At 39.6% G+C, this 21,704-nt stretch overlaps 1 protein-coding gene across 6 annotated transcripts in view; it reads right to left on the reverse strand.

The window, feature by feature from the left end:
* Window positions 1-3,863: 3,863 nt before the first annotated feature.
* Window positions 3,864-21,704, reverse strand: part of ESRP1 (epithelial splicing regulatory protein 1) — a gene marked incomplete at its 5' end in the record, with an annotated part of 55,685 nt that continues 37,844 nt past the window's right edge. For 2 of the 6 annotated variants that reach the window (XM_080800017.1, XM_080800016.1), the window contains 3 exons: window positions 3,865-5,326; window positions 9,794-9,903; window positions 14,221-14,371. In XM_080800017.1, the coding sequence (XP_080656143.1) occupies window positions 9,829-9,903; window positions 14,221-14,371 (226 nt within the window). In that variant the 3' untranslated portion in view covers window positions 3,865-5,326; window positions 9,794-9,828. Of the gene's footprint in view, window positions 5,327-9,793; window positions 9,904-14,220; window positions 14,372-21,704 lie in introns of all 6 variants that reach the window. The other 4 variants (XM_080800018.1, XM_080800019.1, XM_080800021.1 and 1 more) reach the window with 3 other exon arrangements.

Consider the following 21,704-nt stretch of genomic DNA (forward strand, 5'->3'; position numbering starts at 1 on the left):
CCAAGAGACTGAAAAGAAGGAAAAGGGAGCTGAAGAAGGAACTGGGTGAAATAACATCAAGTAGGGAAGATGACTCACCAGGGAGGCTAGAAGCAGAACAAGCTGAGAATTTCACATGGATTTCTTTTTTTTTCCCCTACTGTCGCCCTAGAGAGGGTGTATGGTTCCTGGAAGTGCTGCAGTACAAGGCTGATGTGTGGAGTGGATGGAACAAACTCCTATTTCAGCTGCCTTCTCTGAAAGTCCATTTAACATTGTCCTTGGACAAAGACAGCAGATATTAAATTGATAGGAGCAGATACTATGCTTGATCTTAGCCAAATGGCTGAGAAGCGGTTTACATTGATTTTAATTTTTTAAAAAAGATTTTATTATTTATTTGACAGAGAGAGATCACAAGTAGCCAGAGAGGCAGGCAGAGAGAGATGGAGAGCAGGCTCCCCAAGAAGCAGAGAGCCCGATGCGGGGCTCGATCCCAGGACCCTGAGGTCATGACCTGAGACGAAGGCAGAGGTTTAACCTACTGAGCCACACCCAGGCACCCCTGATTTTAATTTTTTAAAGATTTTATTTAGTTATTTGAGAGACAGGGAGGAGAGGGAGAGAGAGAGAGAGGGAGAAAGAATCTCAAGCAGACTCCACGCTGAGTGCAGAGCCCATCTCAGTGGGGCTCGATCTCACAACCCATGAGATCATGACCTGAGCCAAAATCAAGACTTGGGCACCATCTGAGCCACTCAGGTGGCCCCACATTGATTTTTTTTTTAAGTTTATTTATTTAAGTAATCTCTGCACCCAGAGGCTCGAACTCCACTGGGTGGAGTTCGAACTTGCAAGTTCGAACTTGCACACTCCACTGACTGAGCCCACCAGGAGCCCCCACATTAATTTTTTTAAATGTGTTTTTGGTGTTTAATTCTACTATCATACAGGTTTGGGTTATAAAACATTGGCTCAAATTCAAATGTGTAGCCAGAAGCTTTGTTACCCATTTATCTACATTCACTTTTAGAACAGAAACAATATGAAGCTACTGAATAATTCAGGGGCTGAATTAGAGGCATACTGGCAATAAAGTAGAAAGGCAGACCCAAGGAATACTCTGAAGCCCTACTTTGTGACATTGTAAACAAAAAACAGTATTTGTGCTGTGCTCAGAAAAAGAGCCAAGTGGATAAAGGAGCAGCTAGGAGAGCATTAACCACATCACCCAGTCTCTGAATCTTATTTTCCAGGTCCCTCTCTTTACTTTCTGTGCAGCTGTGAGGTTCTACTTGACCAATGCTTCCATTTTCTAGTCTGTCATAATGGCAGTACCTACTATAATAGGTTGTTGTGAAGATTCATTTAACCAATATAATGCTTATTACTGTTGGACATACACGTTCTCGGTGGTGGTTTTGTTGTCGTTCACAGTATGTTCTTCCCATGTAATGAGTTCCAGCTTGGTTTATGGCTCCACATATCTCTCCACATTCCACATAATGGAACTGTGTTGGACTACAATGAAATTAGGACAAAATTTAAGTCTAAGATAGGGGCAAGTCAAGTAATTTGCTTCTGAACTTTTTTTCCCTAGGCCCACACGTTGGCGTCTTGGCTTTTACTATGTCACTCAACACAACGGAAGCAGTAAACGTGTAGAGAAAACAGTTTTCTCCCTAAGGCACCCACTTAGTGCACTTATTCCTGAATTTCATCCTGCTGGCCTTCTGGTCTTCGAAATTTTCTTATTTATTTGTTAGAAACAGAGAGAGAGAGAGAGAGCGAGCGAGAGCGAGCGCACAAGCAGGGGGAGCAGTAGGCAGAGGGAGAGGCAAGCTCCCCACTGAGAAAGAAGCCCAATGCAGGACTTGATTCCAGGGTCCCGGGATCATGACCTGAGCGAAAGGCAGATGCTTAACTAACTGAGCCACCCAGGCGTCCCTGGTCTTCAAAGTTCAGATCATCTTCTGCCTCGTCTGTTTCCTTGCATTAGCACATAAGACTACAGCATGAACAGATCAGATTTAACCTTGAACTAAAAGCATCCATAAACAGAGAATTTCCAATAGTTCAATTTTTTTACTCGGGACTCAATCCCAGGACCCTGGGATCATGACCTCAACAGAAGGCAGGGGCTTAACCGACTGTGCCACCCAAGCGCCCTTACCAATTGTTTTATTCTTCTACTCTTCTCAAGAACATCACCTACTACAGTGGCTTAATTTTTTAAAAAAAATTTTGTTTGACAGACACCAAGAGAGGGAACACAAGCAGGGGGAGTGGGAGAGGGAGAAGCAGCCTTCCCACTGAGCAGGGAGCCTGACGTGGGGCTCCATCCCAACACTCTGGGATCATGACCTGAGCTGAAGGCAGACATTTAATGACTTGAGCCACCCAGGCGCCCTGGTGGCTTAATTTTAAACTTGGAGATCTCTTTATTTGTTTTATTTAGTAATATCTACACCTAACACAAGGCTCAAACTCACAACCCTGAGATTGAGCGTCCCACGCTCTTCCGACTGAGCCAGCCAAGCACCGGAGGGTCCATTTTAGACTTGACCCAAAGGACTTGGTTCAAAACAATACAAGGGGGAAAATGGAAAGAGATATAAAGCAAGGTGGGCCTGGAGTTCATCATTGCTGAAGCTAGGTAAAGGGTGCAGTGTTCATCATTCTACTTCCACATGCCCCCAATAGCTGGGGAAAGTAGTGCGAAGAGAAATTGTGCAATCAGCTATAAACCTGAGAGACGGAACTTTAGTTCTTATATTCTGGTCCTCTTTGTGCTCATTTTTCTTCCTTCCTTTACTCCACACCCAGTTTTTTTTTTTTTTTTTTCCCCTGCCATGAGATCAGCTACATGTGTGCTATCTCGGGGAAGTTAATAGAAAAACGAGTTTAGCACGGGCAACTTTTTGGTTACAGCAAGGAATAGCCCAGGCAATGTTAAAAGCCTGCCAGGGACAGAATGTGGGTCAGAATCTCAGCTTGCCAGAGAATTCTGCCAGCTCCTTGCAGGTGATCGCAGACACCCTAAGGTGAAGTACAAACCTGAAAGGACGAACTCCATTTTTGTAAATGACATTGAGGAGTGGGACTGAAAAATTTTCCCAGGTGAACTAAACTTCCTATCCTATGAAAGCTTCACAAGGGCTGAGTGAATGCAAACGTGCTGCACAGAGAGAAATACAAGTGTACTTCTTACCCATGAGGTTATAATCCAAATTCCGAATTGACATACTCGAGCTCTGTAACAAGATTATGTATGCCAAGTGATCCTGACAATATAGGACAGCTCCGAAATAGAACTCAGCCAAGCCTTTACTGTGGAACTTTACTGAGGAACAGATAGAATTCAGATTTGAGAATATTGTGGAAATCCATATGGGCAAAGAGTAATTGGAATAGAAGACTGTGTGGAATTCAGAAACAGAGTGCTCCATCTCCTCAGTTTTCTATGGCTTATGTAGGTTTTTAGATTGTCAAGTAGAGCACCAGTAATAAAATGCAAGGACAAAATGATCTCCCTGCTGTCACAGTTAAACATTTCAGAACGAAAGTTTCAGTGATTTATGCTTAAAGGATGGTTGTTTGGGAGGCACCTGGGTGGCTCAATCAGTTTAGCAGCTGCCTTCAGCTCAGGTCATGATCCCAGGGTCCTGGGTTGGAGCCTGCTTCTCCCTCTCCCTTTCCCTGCTGCCAAATAAATAAATAAATAAATCTTTTTAAAAAGGGGAGACCTGTACCTGGAATGCACTTATCCTTGCAAACCCTATGGCAACCAGGAAAAAACCTTCCCACTTTGGAAAAACATGGCTTACCCATGCTCTCCCACCATGACCCTAACTCTTCCAGGAATAAAAAAAGCACACACGCTTTGAGATTAAACAGGCGGGTTTTATTATCAAATGTAACAATTCTACGAAAACTCTAGTACCGTGGTTAAGTATTACTTTCTATCTTAAAGTCTCTCAGAGCTTTGGGCCGACAGCATCTTAAGGCATCAAGTATAAACAACTCTTCTTCTGATCTTAAGTGCCAGTTGTCACCAATTTTCAGACCAAATGTTGTGTTTTGTTTTGTTTTTTTTTCCTACTGCAGTTAGAGGGCCATTGCTGGTCAGGTGAAGAGGGAATGTTTGGCTCTCCATTCAAGGTGTTAATCAAAATAATGCAAAGGAAATAAAAATAGCAGCCACAGAAGCCTGCAGGGCATTGTATCCGAACCAAGGACAGTAGGAGTAACTTAAAGACACATGAGCACTTAATCAAATCCTGTTTTCCTCTTTGGAGTTGCACAAGGCAGCAGTACTAGCTAGCTAGTGTCTAATATTGCACTTTTTAGCATAAACACAGCTAAACACACAGTGCTAAACACTGACAGCATCGGTACCTGCTCTAGTGGCTTCAGTGTTTACCTCTCAGTCCAGCATGCTGACTATAATCCTAGGCTTTTAAAAGTTTTAATTATTTGACAGTTAAGGCATTAGAGAGAAAGTTTTAAGGCTCTATCTTAATATATACAAGCACTCACTTCAGTTAGTATATTGCTTTCTAGAATACACTGTTCAAACAGTCTCATTTTACGATATTAAAAACTATGGAATTTCTCTTATTAAAGTCCAAACCATCAGTAATGGGCAAAGTACAATATAAAATAATACATATGAAGCCACAATATTCAGTTACAGTTTAAACTAGAAATTACTAACTACAGATAGCTGCTTCATTTTTGGTTTTGCATTTTGGCCCCTAGTTCATTCTTATTTATGACTGGTACCTGCTGAGAAAAAAAGGTGAAACTTTGAAGCTAGGAGTGTTTGGTGGTGGGTGCGAGAGGTCTTCTGATTTATCCCAAGGTGTTTAAAAAGGCAGTTTCGTTGGTTTAACTGTAAGACTTAAGGATTCCAACACCTTATTCTTGAATTACTTAGTAAGAGGGCACACTTGTGCAGAAGACATGGAGAAAGAATGAAAAATGGAAGCAGTTTCCACGACACAGTTCCTGATGGAGATGGTAGACACTAGTATTTTTTGTCCAAGACTTAAAACTTAGGAAACACCTACGATGCCACATTAGCTGGAAGTAATGGAGTCACCTGATTTCAAATTCACATTTTAAATGCCTATTTGCAATCAGCAAGGAGCCAGGCGTGCTGCTTGCTAGAAGGATTTGGCTTCACTGGCTCAAGTTTTTTACTCTACCAAAAGATTGGGCAAAGGCCCACTGTCCAATCATGTTTGCTGAAAATACTGCAGCCTGAGCATAGACAAGCTTCCCCTGAAGTTGCTAGAAGTTGTCATATCTGATGGCTTCGGGATCACCATACATCTTTTAAACACTGAAAAAAAACACAATAAAAGGAAATATTATAGTCTAAATTTTTCAATTATTGGCAGCTATAAAAAAAATATTTTGAACGACACAGGTCTTAAATTTTAAAAAAGCCTTAAGGTAGTCCAAATTTTTATTTTACACAAATGTAGCTGGCTTTTCCATGGCAAGTTTTCAGGGAGTACAATGCTAGCAAATGAAGTTTCTGTGATAACTGGCATTTCCACAACTCCCTGCCCTGTGTATTACCATGCATGATCATGTGCATGCTGTCACCTCCTCACTTCACTCAGCTCCCTTGTGGAGAGTCCATTTTACAATGCCAATAAGCACACTGACATTCCTTAGTCTGGGTTCCCAAGTTACCATAGCATTCTTCTGATATTAGGGGCTCAATACCATTGTTAAAACCATGAAGACAATTTTATATATTTATTTATTTATTTTAAATACTTTTTTAATTTATTTGACACACAGAGATCATAAGCAGGCAGAGAGGCAGGCAGAGGGGGGGTGGTGGGGAAGCAGGCTCTCTGCTGAGCAGCGAGCCCGATGTGGGGCTCAATCCCAGGACCCTGAGATCATGACCTGAGCTGAAGGCAGAGGCTTAACCCACTGAGCCACCCAGGCGCCCCATGAAGACAATTTTAAAAAATTAAATTCTAATATAAGAAATTTCAAATAACGTGAAGCAAAAATATCCGAGTAAGCAGCAATGAGGCATGACATTATAGGAAACATGAACCCTACATGTCAGTGACTAGCTGATGAACAACCTTTATGTGGATTAATTCATTTATCCACACAACCATCCTGTAAGATTACCATGTTATCCCCATTATGCAGATGGGGAAATGGAGGCATAGAGCAATTAAACCAGTAATAAGCAGGTCAAAAATTTGAACACAGATTGGTTCTACTGTGCTATTTCACTTAATTTCACTTATACACCATACTTGGGCTCCATGCTCAGTGGGAAGTCTGCTTGAGATTCTCCCTCTCCCATTTCCCCTGCTTATGCAGAGCGCTTTCTCTCTCTCTCTTAAATAAATAAATAAAACTTAAAAAATTACTATGGGATGCCTGGGTGGCTCAGATGGTTAAATATCTGCTTTCAGCTCAGGTCATGGTCCCACGTTCCTGGGATCAAGTCCTGCATTGGGCCCCTTGCTCAGTATGGAGCTTGCTTCTCTATCTGCCTTGCCCTCTGCTTGTGCTCTCTCTCTGACAAATAAATAAATAAAATCTTTTTAAAAAATTACGACAATCTGAAAAAAAATTACAACCTTATGAAAAAAATTTACGACAATTTGGTGGCTTAAAACAACAGAAACTTACTCTCTCACAATTCTAGCAGCCACAAGTCAGAAATCAAGGTTATCATCTAGGATGCATACTCTCCAGAGACTCTTGGGAACATTCTTTGCCTCTTCCAGCTCCTGATGGCTGCAAGTGCTCCTTGGCTTATGCTGGTATCATTCCAGTCTCTGCCTCCATGCCTGTACTGCCCCCTCTCCTTCAGCCTCTTTTGTAACTGTTCTAAGGGCCCACCCAGATAATCCAGGATAAACTCCTTCTCCCAAGATCCTTAATTTACATTTTTGGCCAGATAAGGTAATAGTTACCAGTTCCAGGGATTGGGACACATATTTGGGACCACCATTCAGTCTGCTACAAGTACTTACTCTGCCATGCTCTTATTTGCTCAATGGAAAAGAGTATGAAGATTGAAACTAGAAGTGATGGAACTTTTGTTCAGCCTGGTCATAAGCTGTAGGACTCTGAAAATTACCCAGCTTCCTGAGTTTCGTTTCCTTATCTGTCAGATGGAGCCGTGGGGGCACCCACCCTGATGCCTCACAGTGCTGTGAGGAGACTCACATGGCACTGGCGGTATAAAACGCTTAATAAACAGCATAAGGTCATCTACTGGTGTAAGAGATGACTGGTGATGATAAATCTGACTAGTAATATAGATGAGTTGAAAACAATATATAGTCACACTATAAGGTTAAGGGGAAAAGAAACTAGGTCCAAATTGCATGAGGGCATACACAAAAGAAGCTGAAAGGAGACATTCGTTGTGGTTATTTCTGGAGGATGGAATTATTAGAGACTTCTTTGTACCTGTCTGTATGTCCCAAATTCTCTAAAATGGGCACATAATACTTTTGTGATCCTTATCTCCCCGGGTTGCTGAGATCATTAAATATCTTTTTTTTTTTTTTTTTTTTAGAAAGGCATTCTTTTTTTTTTTTTTTTTTTTTAATTTATTTATTTGTTAGAGAGAGAGAGCGAGTGAGCACAGGCAGACAGAGTGGCAGGCAGAGGCAGAGGGAGAAGCAGGCTCCCCGCTGAGCAAGGAGCCCGATGTGGGACTCGATCCCAGGACGCTGGGATCATGACCTGAGCCGAAGGCAGCCGCTTAACCAACTGAGCCACCCAGGCGTCCCGAGATCATTAAATATCTTATAACTTAGGCCAAGTGTTTCACACAGTAACTCCATGTGATTTTAAAAAAAATTCTCAATATAAAAAGCATTATTAATCTGATATTATAATAAAATGCAAAAATCTGGGTTTTGACAGAGCAACTGATTTGCTATTCTACCCTGACTCCAAGCATAAGATAGAATCAAAGCTGAGTAATGGCTATAGTCAATTTTGGATATTTCTAATGTAATAGCAAAAAGTTTCATTTCTAATTTAATATGTTCCTTTTTCTATATAGATCTTTATTAAGTTCATAAACAGCATTTAGAGGTTGAACAAAGAACATTTCAAATTACAAAGTATGGACCAAAAAGAGTATCAGAAAGTTAGATTAATGTCTCCCATCATTGTGAACTTAACTAGAAAACACCCCACTTCCCACTGCAAAGTATCTGCGCATGATACTCTTTGGTACCCAAGAGATCTTGAAACCTCACAGAAAATGGCAGAGAATCATCACCTCCACCCCAAAACTGAGGTTTCTAAAACCTCAGAAGGAGAGCTAAGAACCCAACTGTCATTTTTCAAGGACAACAGTATACTATTGGTAACCATATTTTCCAATTTAGAATCCATACGGTTAAGGCCCATAGGCTCCTCAGCCATAAAAATGGTAACAAAATCTGAAGATGGTATGCCAGGAAAACCAATTTCAGCAAACTCAGTAATAAAAAAATGAAGAAATTAAGCCACACCAATTCCTGACCATGTCCCCAAAATATATTCTCTTCAGTCTCACAAAGAAAGTCAATATCCTTTAAGAAAAGGTTATTAATTAAAAAACTATTTTCAAAAACTATCAGGGTTCCTTCCCTCCAGACATAGACAATGAAACTTAAAAACATTATGTTAACAGAAATAAGCTAATTATGAGAGACAAATATTGTGTTAGTTATGAGGTACTGAGAACAGTCAAATGCGTAGAAACAGGGAGTAGGAAGGTAGTTACCAGGGGCTGAGGGAAGAGAGAAATGGGGAGATCCAGTTGGAGAAGATGAAGCTAGATGGTGGTAATGGTTACATAATCATGTGAATGTATTTAATGCCACTAAACTGTACACTTAAAAATATTTTATGTTATGTATAGTTACCACCATTAAAAAAAAAAAAAAAGGAAATGGAAAAAAGTACACCCAACTCAACAGAATTACCATAGGACTCAGTGATTCCACTCCTAGAAACATGCCGAAGAGAATTAAAAACAGGTACTCATAAAGATTCATATCAGCACTATTTAAATAGCAAGAAGGTGGAAACAACCCAAATGTCTATCAGCAGAGAAATGAACAGATGTGGTATATCCATACAATGGGGTAGTTCGGCCACAAACAGGAACAAAGTACTGAGACATGCCACGTCAAGGATGAACTTCAAAGACAAGTGAAGTGAAAAGCAGCCAGACACAAAAGAGTCACATGTTGTAGGATCCCATTCATATGAAATATCCAGTATAGGCAAATGCGTGCAGACAGGAAGCATATTGGTTGCCAGGGTCAATGGGGAAGGAAAATAAGGAGATACTGCTTAAAGGGCATGAGGTTTCCTTTGGGATGATTAAGCGGTTTTGGAACTAGATAGAGATGGTTGCACATGTTGTGAATACACTAAATGCCACTGAATTGTAGACTTAAAAACAATGGATTTTGTTATGTGACTTTTACTGCAGTTAAAGCAAAACCAAAAAAAAGCATACCCAACCTGCATTCCACACGAAATACAGCAAATGGATTTCCAAATGGAAAAGTTTTCCCCTAGCCCCAAATAACATACAACTATTATCCATAAATGTTGCTTAGATACTGTCTCCTTGAATGACACACTGAATTCCAGTCTCCCATTTCTTCCAGGATTTCTGACCCTCCTACATCACACCGAAGAAAAGGGGAAATCTCTCACCCAACTCGTAAGAAACACTTTCGAATTCTTGATCTCTATTTGTTTTGGCCCTTTATGATTAAGCTTTCACATCATAGTGCCTTACCTTCTTTTCTGAGGATGGTCTAACTGCTGGGGCCCTTAAATACAAACCCATTCTTTGGGTAGAGTCCTGGCCTGGTCATTTGTGTGTACAAGTCCATCATCGGCTGCATACTAAAATGCAAGTTAGAACAAACAGGATCAAAAGATGGACAAACTGCCACTATGGATTATTAGTATTGCAACTGACTAGATCTACCAATAGTATTACACTCTATTTAGACTGGAGGAAACAAGTTAAAACTCTTGGTATAAGTCACATACATAACCACAAATCCCAAGTCGCTACATCCTATTTAATATGTCTAAATACCATAAAACTTCCTTTTAGGAAGGAAGTTTAATTGAACACAAGGAGAAGAAAAAAGAATACTGTGACACAGTCAACACCAAACCTTTCAGATCTTGCTAACGGTACAGTTTCCATGATACCACAGGCGCGACTAGATACAAAGGAGTTGAGTATCAACTATTTGCAGGGTACTGTACAATAAGCCCAGCATCTGCAAACAACTCTGTGAATTTTAAATATTAGCTGTTACTTGGAACATCAGCCTAATTCTCTCAGGAGGACAAGTAAAAATATCAGCCATGAGAGGCCCAAAGAGATACTGATTAAAGCCAGTATTTTTGGAGGAAACAAAAACTAGCACTATTGAAACTGCAAAGCCTTTAACAGTAAAGGGTAAAGCACAGAGCAAATACAGTTAAAAGAATTATGTAAGAATACCACAGAGTCCAGAATAAGAGGCCCATCAACTAAAATATAGATATGGTTTATTTTCACAACCAGAAAGACATTCTCCTGACCAAATATTTTCATGGTAGCTTGTCTTCATATAATCAGTTCTCATTCTATTAATCTCATTCATCAAAATGGGCCCAACCCAGGCACTTTAACTTTATAAAATTACTGAATTTTTCTTATGTATATTTTTTAATCTCTACACCCTATGTGGGACTCAAACTCATGACCCCAAGATCAAGAGTCACATGCTCTTCCAACTAAGCCAGCCAGGTGCCTCCACAAATTAAAGATCTGATAGCAGAAAACATTTCCTGCATTGTGTTTTAGTCACAAGAATTCTTCCCTTTTTGTAAATCCTTGCCCTTTCTGGCTTCACACCCCCTCTCCAAGTATAAAGTACAGAAAAATTAAATTGAAGTACAGGAATTTTCCTAATGGTAGGAGAAACATACATCTAAAAATTATATTTAAATATAATGTTTATAGAAAATGACACAGGCCATTATTACCTCGACATTTTTTAAAGGCAGAATCAGAAACTACCAAGCAATTTCCTTCACTCAACCAATTATTACCACGTATTTGCTTAATTATATGACTATATTACATAACCATATAATAATCATAAATAATCAAAAAAAAAAGAGAAAACCTCCCATTAAATAAAAAATAGCAAGAAATACACCATAAATAAAGACAAACACAGAATTCAGTTTTTAATCATCCTTCACTGATTTTGTCTTATGGTAAAGCTATACTTAAACAATCTGAAATCCTGTTAAGTGGCTTATTATAAAAATAATGGGAGTACGGGGTCTACGGGGAAAAAGACGAACATGGACTCTCAAAGCCAGAAAACACGAGCCTTTATGGAAGAGTGATACAAAAGATTTCGGATGCATGCATGTAACTGCCTTAAAGCTAAAATCACTGAAGACACTGGAATAATCTGATATACTCAATTGGGTAAGTGAGGTTCCTATGTAATCTTTAAGTATAAGCTTTAGGCCCAACATGAGGCTTGAACTCACACTCTGAGATCAAGAGTTGCATCGTCTACCAACTGAGCCAGCCGAGCGCCCCAGGTTCCTACATAATCCTAATTGATCCAGTTCATAAACTTCAAGCACTTCAGCAGTGAAGGTCAAATGCCTTGAGATGAAGTAATTTGCACAATCTTCTTACTTCTGATTATATCAGATAACTCTAACCTTTAATGATTCCCAAGAAGCTAATAGAAAATAAACTACTACAAACTTATTTGATCAACTCTGAAGCAGGTCAATCTTTTAGCTATAAATCTAGAAATAACTGCTTTTATTTGTTACTGGTAGAATAAATACCTACAAAAGTCAGCCATAGAACTCTTCTTAATAAGAGCAAATTTGCTTGGGACGCCTAAGTGGCTCAGTCGGATGAGTGTCTGACTTTAGCTCAGGCCACGATCCCAGGGTACTGGGATCAAGTCCTGCATCAGGCTTCTTAGCGGGGAGCCTGCTTCTCCTTCTGCCTGCAGCTCCCTCTGCTTGTGTTCTCTACCTCTCTTTCTCAAATAAAATCTTAAAGGAAAAAAAAAAGAGCAATTTTGCTTCACGTCATAACCAGTTTCTATGTATATGACCACTTATTTCTATTCAGTGTGAAGGTGAAAAGTTGATTAGTCAAAACAAAAAATTAAACTAATCCGGCTGACCCCTAAAACCTGACACTTTGCTTGTAGCTTTCTAGAACTGGGGAACACTGGGAGAAAAATAAAAACTCAAATGTTTATCTTGGTCACATTAAATAATTTCTTCAATAGCTTTCCCTGAAAGTCTCTATACCTTTCATAACTTCATGAATCTCACTATGAAGTTTAGAAAGTAACTTTGTTTAGCCCTGCAAGAGCTCCCAATAGGTAGTATAATGGCTTAGGAAAGAAGCAAAGCCTCTCCAATAGTCCCCCTTACCAGGAGTTTCAGTTACCCTCCACGGGAAGCAGAGAGTCCTAATGCGACATTGCCATCCCTAAGTCTTTCCCCTCACTTCCTCTCACCACATAGGCATTTTGTCTTCTCACACCATCTCACCACAACAAGGGTGAGGGCAGTACAGTAAGATATTTAGGGAGAGAATGACCACATTTACATCTCTTTCATTACAGTTCTACTTTATTATTGTTGTTAATCTCTCACTGTGCCTAACCTATAAATTAACATAGGCACGCAGGAATAAGAAAAAAAGCATATATAGGGTTTGATACTATCTGCAATTTCAGGCATCCACTGGGGGTCTCAGACTGTTTCTCCAATAAGAGGGCGATGAAGCATGAGAGACTGGACTCTGAGAAACAAACAGGGTTTTGGAGGGGAGGGTGATGGGGGGGTTGGGTGAGCCTGGTGGTGGGTATTAAGGTGGGCATATATTGCATGGAGCACTCGGTGTGGTACATAAACAATGAATCTTGGAACACTGAAAAAATAAAATAAAGTTAAAAAAAAAAAGAATGTTTCTCCCATAGATAATGGGGGAAGACTCACTGATTTCTGAAAAATATCTTACCTCTAGTAAGAATGTATTAAACCAGGCAGTAACAAAAAACAACTCTGTCCAACCTTCATTAGATTTTCTTCATTTGTCAGAAAATACTCTATGTTAAAAGCCCTTAAGAACATTAGAGTAACTTGGTGGGTTTGTGGTATCTCCACCGAGATTATTTTAGCTGAGCTCCACAATCCTCCATGGTTCATGGATGCCAAGCTTGTAAACCCATTCTAACAGCGAAACAGCCTCTGTAGGCACAACCTGCACAACACTGTACCGTAAACGTTCAAGGCCTATTTTAAGATTTGACAATTATGTCTATAAACGCTTTTCAGCTCTGGAGAATCAAGCAAAGCTCAGCTCCAAGAAGAAAGATAATTTTTGCTCTTGATGCAATAAAACAGCTCCAGGACATTGATTTTTAGACATCGCAGGAAAGGAATTTGGGTTCTAGGTAATCATGTCATTTGTGGAAGGAAAGGTTGCTCAGATGTGATGGCACTGAGGAGACTTTGCTTCCTGCTAAAGAGTTCTTATCAAGAAACGTGTCATTTTTCAGTTTGAGTCAGAAGACAACTGATGGACATCAGCAGTGGTAGAAAAATCCGGTAAGACTGAATACTTGTTTTATAAGAATTATAGCAGATCATTTCATAAAAAGCTAATTATCCTACAGTTCATTTTAATAAGTTAGCCTCTAAAGATTCATCGAGTCTCCTTTGTTTTTTTCCAGGTTAGGCAGAGAGGCCTCTAACCACTTTTTAAGTACTCAAACTTCATGTTTAATAACTTTTTTTTTCTTGTTCATCAAGAATTTGAGGAAAACTCCTCAGCAGCCAACCCTATTCTATGTGAAAGATTCACGATGCTGTGTGCTCTAAAGAGCTTTCCCAAAGTAGCTCAATTTTCAAAAAGATCACCAACAGATTATGTTGAGACAATCAGAACAGCACGGAAAAGCCCTCATCTTGTCAAAGGGGTGAGTCTGAAGTGAGCACTCAAATAACTAGTCCCTCTGACTTTGCCTCTGGTAGCAAATCTATCAGCACACGTACACATGAGGTTCCAAGAATCTGCTTCTTTCCTGGCTGCTGCATTTTTCAAGAAAATCAACTTAAGTAATAAGGGCACTGTGTATTTTTCTTCTTCAAGCTACTGACCTGGTAACCTTGGAAGAAGTTAAGAATTTCCTTAACTCCAGTATTGTAGGCCAGGCCCTGCATTCTGACCACCGTGCCAGGTTGTGGAGGGACGCCACTAAGATTAGCAGCTGTAGGGAAGTAGCCAAGACTATTGGGCGAACCTGGGGGGCTAAAGGGAGAGAAAGCACAGTGAACCAATAGGAATAGACAATGTCCAATATTTACTCTAAAAACATTAGTTATTTAAGGAAACCGACTTTCTTAAGATGATCTTAGAATTCTCACTCATCTCTCCCAAGACAGGGAAGAACACCATAGCTGATCTGTCCCACACTTCCACGAAAGTCAAAAGTTGAAAAGCAGAACAGTTAATACAGAGTTAAGTGCAAGGCTTCCCCAGAGATCCAGTTCAGAGATTCTTAAAGGGACAGTCAGGAGAGAATTAAAGCTTCACAGTCACACAACCACAAAGCACCACTTCCAAAGCCCCGCTCGCTGATGATTAACTGGCTAGTTGCCAGAATAGGAAGGCATGAAATTCAAAGGACTTCTAGGAACCACAGCCACAGTGACCAAAAATATCCAAAGTTATTGCTCCAAAGAATACACTGTTCTACCCATATGTACAAGCAACTGTACAGCACAAAACAGAAAGTACCATAGCACTCATGAGTTAGTTCTTCCAACCTGACTAGAAAAAAAAAAAAAAAAAGGTATTGAAGTGGGTAAATTGGAAGGCACACATAACAAATTAAATCAATCACCATTAACACAAGGGGAAAACTGATGCTTGTGTCCTCTTGTTTATCTGCAGCAATTACCTCCAAGGAGAAAGCCAAGTGAATATATAATCATTCTTCATGTGGCAGCTCAAGTGATTACCATATTATAAAATTAGTTTCACCCTGTCTCCCACCCAGTTGGTTTTCTATCACAATTAGTGGCCAGATACTCATACTTGAAAATATATAGGTGGAAATTTTTTAAGGACCTTATTAGCTTAAAGAGGAATAAAGACCCACAGCTTTAGATTATTAAATCTTATAAATCTAGGTAATTATCCGATTTCAAAGACCAGTAAACACATAACGGAAGGGACTAAAAATCTTTGAAATTATTTATCCTATATAATCCTAACTGATGGGTTAATAGGAATGGTGCCAGATGTGCAAACAGTTCCAGGTTCCATTTTTTTTTTTTTTTAATTAGCACAGTAACTTTGCATAAGTCATTTAATTTCTCAGAACTTCAATTTCATCATTTGCAAAATGGGCATAATAGCACCTTTTTAGTTTCACAGAACTGTTCTTCAGATTCAATGATACAACATACCAAATTACTCCATAAATCACAAAATGAAGTAATTTATGTTATTTCCATAGCCATCATTCCATTTCATCACTTTTAAAATATCAGAGCCTGAAAATATTACTTGATATCAAGCTGCCCTTAACCTTTTAGGTGTGTATAAAGCAGGGATCCTCAACCTGTTTGCATAGTAGAGTCACACACCAGATGTTTACTACTCTGTATGGTTAGAACCTATTTAGAGACTAACAGTCAATCTATGTGCAACTAGGATATCAGAGACAGAGGGAATGCTGAACTTTACACCTGAGGAGAAATTTAGCCATCACTCAGACACACCTCATTTTTACAGAGGTAGAAACAGAAACTAAGAGTTAAATAATTTCCCAAAGGTCATACAACCAGTTAGTTCTTCACCAAACCAGAACCACCCAGATGTTTCAGCCACCATTCATCAGAGACCATATTTTGCTCATGTCAAATGCCTGATAAATACTCACTCTAATTCTCAAGGACCACCAAGCTTTCTCTAGTGTATCTGTGTTACTAGGTTTCCATACTGACTATGAGACTCAGATTGTTTCGACAGAATAGAGCTTACTACCATGATTCTGTCCTGGCACATTCTAGTCCTTCGGCTAAAGATCTCTTATAAATTAAATCTAGGTGTCTAGTACATTCAAAATACAAACAAGACAAAACAGAAAAATAAAAGTTACCAACTGGAAATGTAAGGTTTTAAGTGACAATTATGTTCGGCCATCTATAAGGTAGCACCTATTCTCATGAAGACTAAACGTGGAATCATATCCTTGTTTTTTTGCACCAGGATTCCAGTTATACACAAGGCATCTTAAGGAAAATTAAACAATTGTATACCTATCTGACAGGACTCAAGAATAAGAATTTTCTAAACCTAAATGCCAAAGTCTTTCAGATTATTGAAATAGGAAACAACAAAAAGAATTTACAAAATAAAAGTGACAAGATGTAGACAAGGTAAACCTCCAAGTAGAAAATAAAGAAATTACTAAAAAAAAAAACCCTAAAATCAAAAAACAGTTAAGTATAATTTATAAGATCCATACATAAAATAGATCAATTTCATTTTATACACTACAGTGAAAATATAAATATGACATTAAGAAAGTAATTCCGGGGCACCTGGGTGGCTCAGTGGGTTAAAGCCTCTGCCCTCGGCTCAGGTCATGATCCCAGGGTCCTGGGATCGAGCCCTGCATCGGGCTCTCTACTCAGCAGGGAGCCTGCTTCCCTTCCTCTCTCTCTGCCTGCAACTCTGCCTACTTGTGATCTCTGTCTATCAAATAAATAAAATCTTAAAAAAAAAAAAGTAATTCCATTTACAACAGCATAAAAAAAACCATTTAGAAAGAAATAAACATAGAAATAGCTAGACCTGTACACTGAGAGTTAAAAGACATTGCTCAAAAATAAAAGATAGTCTAAATACAAGGAAAGACAACCCATGTTCATAAACAGAAGACTTAATATTGTTAAAATGACAATATGTCTAAATTGACCTAAAGATTCAATTCAATAGTATCAAAATTCCAACTGGTTTGTTATAAGAATCAAAAAACCTGAACCTAAAACGTACAAGGAAATCCAAAGGACTCAGAAGAGCCACACTCCCTTGAAAAAGAACAAAATAAGAGTTACACTTGCTAAATTTAAAACTTATTATAAAACTACAGTAATCCGGGCACCTGGGTGGCTCAGTGGGTTAAAGCCTCTGCCTTCGGCTCAGGTCATGATCCCAGGGTCTGGGACGAGCCCCACATCAGGCTCTCAGCTCAGAGGGGAGCCTGCTTCTCCCCACCCCCCCATTCCCCGCCTGCCTCTCTGTCTACTTATGATCTCTGTCAAATAAATAAATAAAATCTTAAAAAAAAAACACAAAACTACAGTAATCAAGACAGTGTGGTACTTCCATAAAGATTGATAGTGATCAGTGAACAGAACTGAGTAGCCAGAAATAAACCCTAACATTTATGGTTCATTTGAGTTTTGACAAGGATTCTGAGACAATTCAATGAAGAAAGAATACAAAAGCAAACCTTAGAGATGTTGTGGGTTTCCAGACCACTGCAATAAAGTGAGTAACACAATACAGCAAATCCAATGAAGTTTCTGGTTTCCCAGTGCACATATAGCATTTGTTTAGACTATACTGTAATCTCCTAAGTGAGCAAAAGCTTTAGGCCCAAAAACACAGTGGATACACCTTAAAAATATTTTACGTTAAAAATGCTAAGTGCCACTTAAACTTTCAGCTAGTTATAATTACTGATCACAGATCATAACAAAACAAAAAACTATGAAATATTTCAAAAATTGCCCAAATGTGAGAGAGAAAAGGAGTAAATGGGGGTGTCTGAGTGGCTCAGTGGGTTAGGCCTCTGCCTTTGGCTCAGGTCATGGTCTCAGGGTCCTGGGATCAAGCCCCGCATCTGGCTCTCTGCTCAGCAGGGAGCCTGCTTCTCCTTCTTTCTCTGCCTGCCTTTCTGCCTACTTGTGATCTGTCAAATAAATAAATAAAATCTTTAAAAAAAAATGAAGTAAACGCTGTGAAAAAGATGGTGCAGGATTGTCATAAACCTTCGATTTGAAACAAACAAACAAAAACAAAAAAACTCAGTATCTACAAAGTGCAGTAAAGCAAAGCACAATAAAACAAGGTATGCCTGTTATCTTTTCCATAAATAATGCTGGGATAATGTACACATGCCAAAAGAATGAATTTAGACTTCTATCTCATTGTTAGTTAGAAATGTAAACTGGAGGGGTGCCTAGCTGGCTCAGTCAGTGGAACATGTGACTCTTGGTCTCTGGGTTGTGGATTCCAGCCCCATACTGGGTGTAGAGATTGCTTAAAAATAAAATCTTCAAGAGGCACCCGGTGTCTCAGTCAGCTGAGTGAGTGTGACTCTTGGCTTCAGCTGAGGTCATGATCTCAGGGTCAAGAGACCCTCAGGCTCCAAGCTGGACAGACAGCCTGCTTGGGATTCTCTCTATGCCCCTCCCCAGCCCAATTCTCTCACTCTCTCTCTCATTCTTTAAAAAAAAAAAAAAATTATTTGCAGAACAAAGAAAGATATATAATACTGGGGGCCAAGGTGCCTACCATATCAGACCACTCATTATACACATTATTGAAAACATGCCTTGTAATATACTTCCTTCATGTATTAATTACAAACTACTAAACATTGGTAATACTAATTAATGTTATCAATGACATTCAACACAGAGGTAGAGGTAGTGTGACAATATTCATAATTTGAAGACTTACCATACTTCTCTGGGAAAGAGAGGATCAAAGTATTATCTAAGCTAAAGAAATAAGCTGGTGAAAAGATTAGAAAACTACATTCTCCCCTCTGATGAGTTACAACACATTAACTTAGGAAACACTGCCTTGCAAAATTATTGCAGACTGTTTGTATTAACATTCATAACACCATAGTGTTACAAAGACTATGTGTTTGGAAAGTGACTGGAAAAACACTGTTTGAATCCCAGTTAAGTGTAAAGGCTGGAGTCCATTTTCATGTAGGAACTTTTTTTTTAAGATTTTATTTATTGGGGCACCTGGGTGGCTCAGTGGGTTAAGCCTCTGCCTTCAGCTCAGGTCATGATCTCAGGGTTCTGGGATCGAGCCTCGCATCGGGCTCTCTGCACAGCAGGGAGCCTGCTTCCCCCCGCCCCCTGCCTGCTGCTCTGCCTACTTGTGATCTCTGTCTGTCAAATTAATAAATAAAACTTTTTTAAAGATTTTATTTATTAATTTGACAGAGATCACAAGTGGGCAAAGAGGCAGGCAGAGGGAGAAGGGGAAGCAGGCTCCCTGCTGAGCAGAGAGCCCGATGCGAGGCTCGATCCCAGAACCCTGAGATCATGACCTGAGCCGAAGGCAGAGGCTTAACCCACTGAACCACCACGGCGCCCCGAATTTTTTTTTCCTAAAGCAGTCTTTTTTTTCTAAGCTCAGGGGGCTCAACATGGGGCATGAACACATGACCCTGAAATCAAGAGTCAGTGCTTAACAAATTAAGCCACTCAGGCAGCCTTAGAAACTATTTTGGAAGTAATCTTGTTGCTTAATTGAAAGCACAAAATAACATAACTGATCCTCTCAGATGTTTAGAAGAAAAACTTTTTTTTTTTTTTTTTTTTAAAGATTTTTGAGAGAGTGTGTGTGCAAGAGAAAGCACAGGGTGACTGGGGGTGGGACGGGTTGTGGAGGGGAGAGGGGCAGAGGGAGGGGCAGAAGTAGGTTCCTCACAGAGCAGGAGTCCAACTGGGGGCTGCATCCCAGGACTCGGATCATGACCTGAGCTGAAGGTAGATACTTAATGATTGACCCACCCAGGCACCCCAGAAGAAAAAAATTTGAGGGGTGACTTGCTGAGGGACATCTGTCAGTAGAGCATGTGACTCCTGATCTCAGGGTCATAAGCTGGAGCTCCACGTGGGTCACTGATTTTACTTAAAAAAAAAAAAATTATTTTTAAATGAAAGCTCTAGATGAAGCAGCATGTAAAATGCACTGTGACTGCGAGTATTTTGTTCTCTTTCTTCAAAGAAACAAGACAATTTCCAATTTCTAAAGGGGTATAGTCACAAAAGTTATTATTAAGATTTTATTTTTCAGTAATCTTTGCACCCAGTGTGGGACTTGAATCTACAAATCTGAAATCAAGACTCACACGCTCCACCAACTGAGCCAATCAGGTGCTCCCCAAAAATTTATTGTTTTTTAACATATTTCGGGTTACTGGTTTTTTTTTAAGTACTTTTTTTTTAAGATTTTATTCATTCATTTGACAGACAGAGATCACAAGTAGGCAGAGAGGCAGGCAGAGAGAGAGAGAGAGAGAGGAGAAAACAGGCTCCCTGCCAAGCAGAGAGCCCGATGCGGGACTTGATCCCAGGACCCTGAGATCATGACCTGAGCCAAAGACAGAGGCTTAACCCACTGAGCCACCCAGGCGCCCTGGGTTACTGTTTTTTAAATGCACTTTTGTCTTATTGTTGAATGGGAACAGAGAGTATAATTCTACTGGGAGGTACAAATTTAGTAGTGTAAATCCACCACTCTCTCTTCCCCCCAGCAAATGAGAACTCCTCTCTAGAAGCAACCTTATTCCAGCTTGGTTATTACTTGCTAGCTTTCTACACACAGTTTATTAGTTATTTTGAACTTAAATGGAAAAAGCTTCCTGTTAAAGGCATTTTGCGTTTGCTAGGAAAAACAAAAAAGTAGTTTAAAAGACCTCATTAGGGGTACCTGGGTGGCTCAGTGCGTTAAAGCCTCTGCCTTCAGCTCAGGTCATGATCTCAGGGTCCTGGGATTGAGCCCCACATCGGGCTCTCTGCTCAGTGGGGAGCCTGCACCCCCCTCTCTCTCTGCCTGTCTCTCTGCCTACTTGGGATCTCTGTCTGTCAAATAAATTAAAAAAAAAAAAAAAAAGAAAAAAAAAAGACCTCATTAACTTGGGGGGCCTGGCTGGCTCAGTTGGAAGAGCATGTGACCCCTGATCTCAGGGTTTTGAGTCTGAGCCCCATGGTGGGTATAGAGATTACTTAAAAATAAAAATATTTAAATAAATAAAAGAACTCATAAGAAAAGTCAAAGTAAGTCACTAACCTAAAACGTTAAAATTCATAGACAAATGTCAATTCTTCCTTTAGGCCTCCTTCAGTGTAATCTCCCAAACATATACCAAGGAAATGTTTACGGCAATAAAGGTAAAAGAGGGTTATTTTATCAACACTGACATATGTGTTTTACTAAATTCTCCGGCTTTACCATCAGTAGTGTTTTGAGAATAAGGTGCTTAAAGATATATTTGGCACACAAATAGTAGCAGGTGAAAGAAATGACCTCTAGGTTTTCTACTTATGTTTGGGGGGGGGCGGAGGTTGGGGTGTGTGGCTGGCCAGCTCAGTAGGTAGAGTGTGCAACCTACTTAAAGAAAAAATATTTTTAAAAAGATTCCAGGATAGGAGTATAGCAGGGTAAACTGAAACAGATGAAATAATATTGTCACAAGTAGGGAGAAGATGATCTCTTGACTTTGAAAATTTCTATAATAGTTTTCTTAATGCTATGCTTAAAAGTAACATGATACACATTTTTTAAGAAAAAACTCTTAGAAAAACAAATCTGC

The sequence above is a fragment of the Martes martes genome (genome assembly GCF_963455335.1).
Source record: "Martes martes genome assembly, chromosome: 4".
Lineage (NCBI taxonomy): Eukaryota > Metazoa > Chordata > Mammalia > Carnivora > Mustelidae > Martes > Martes martes.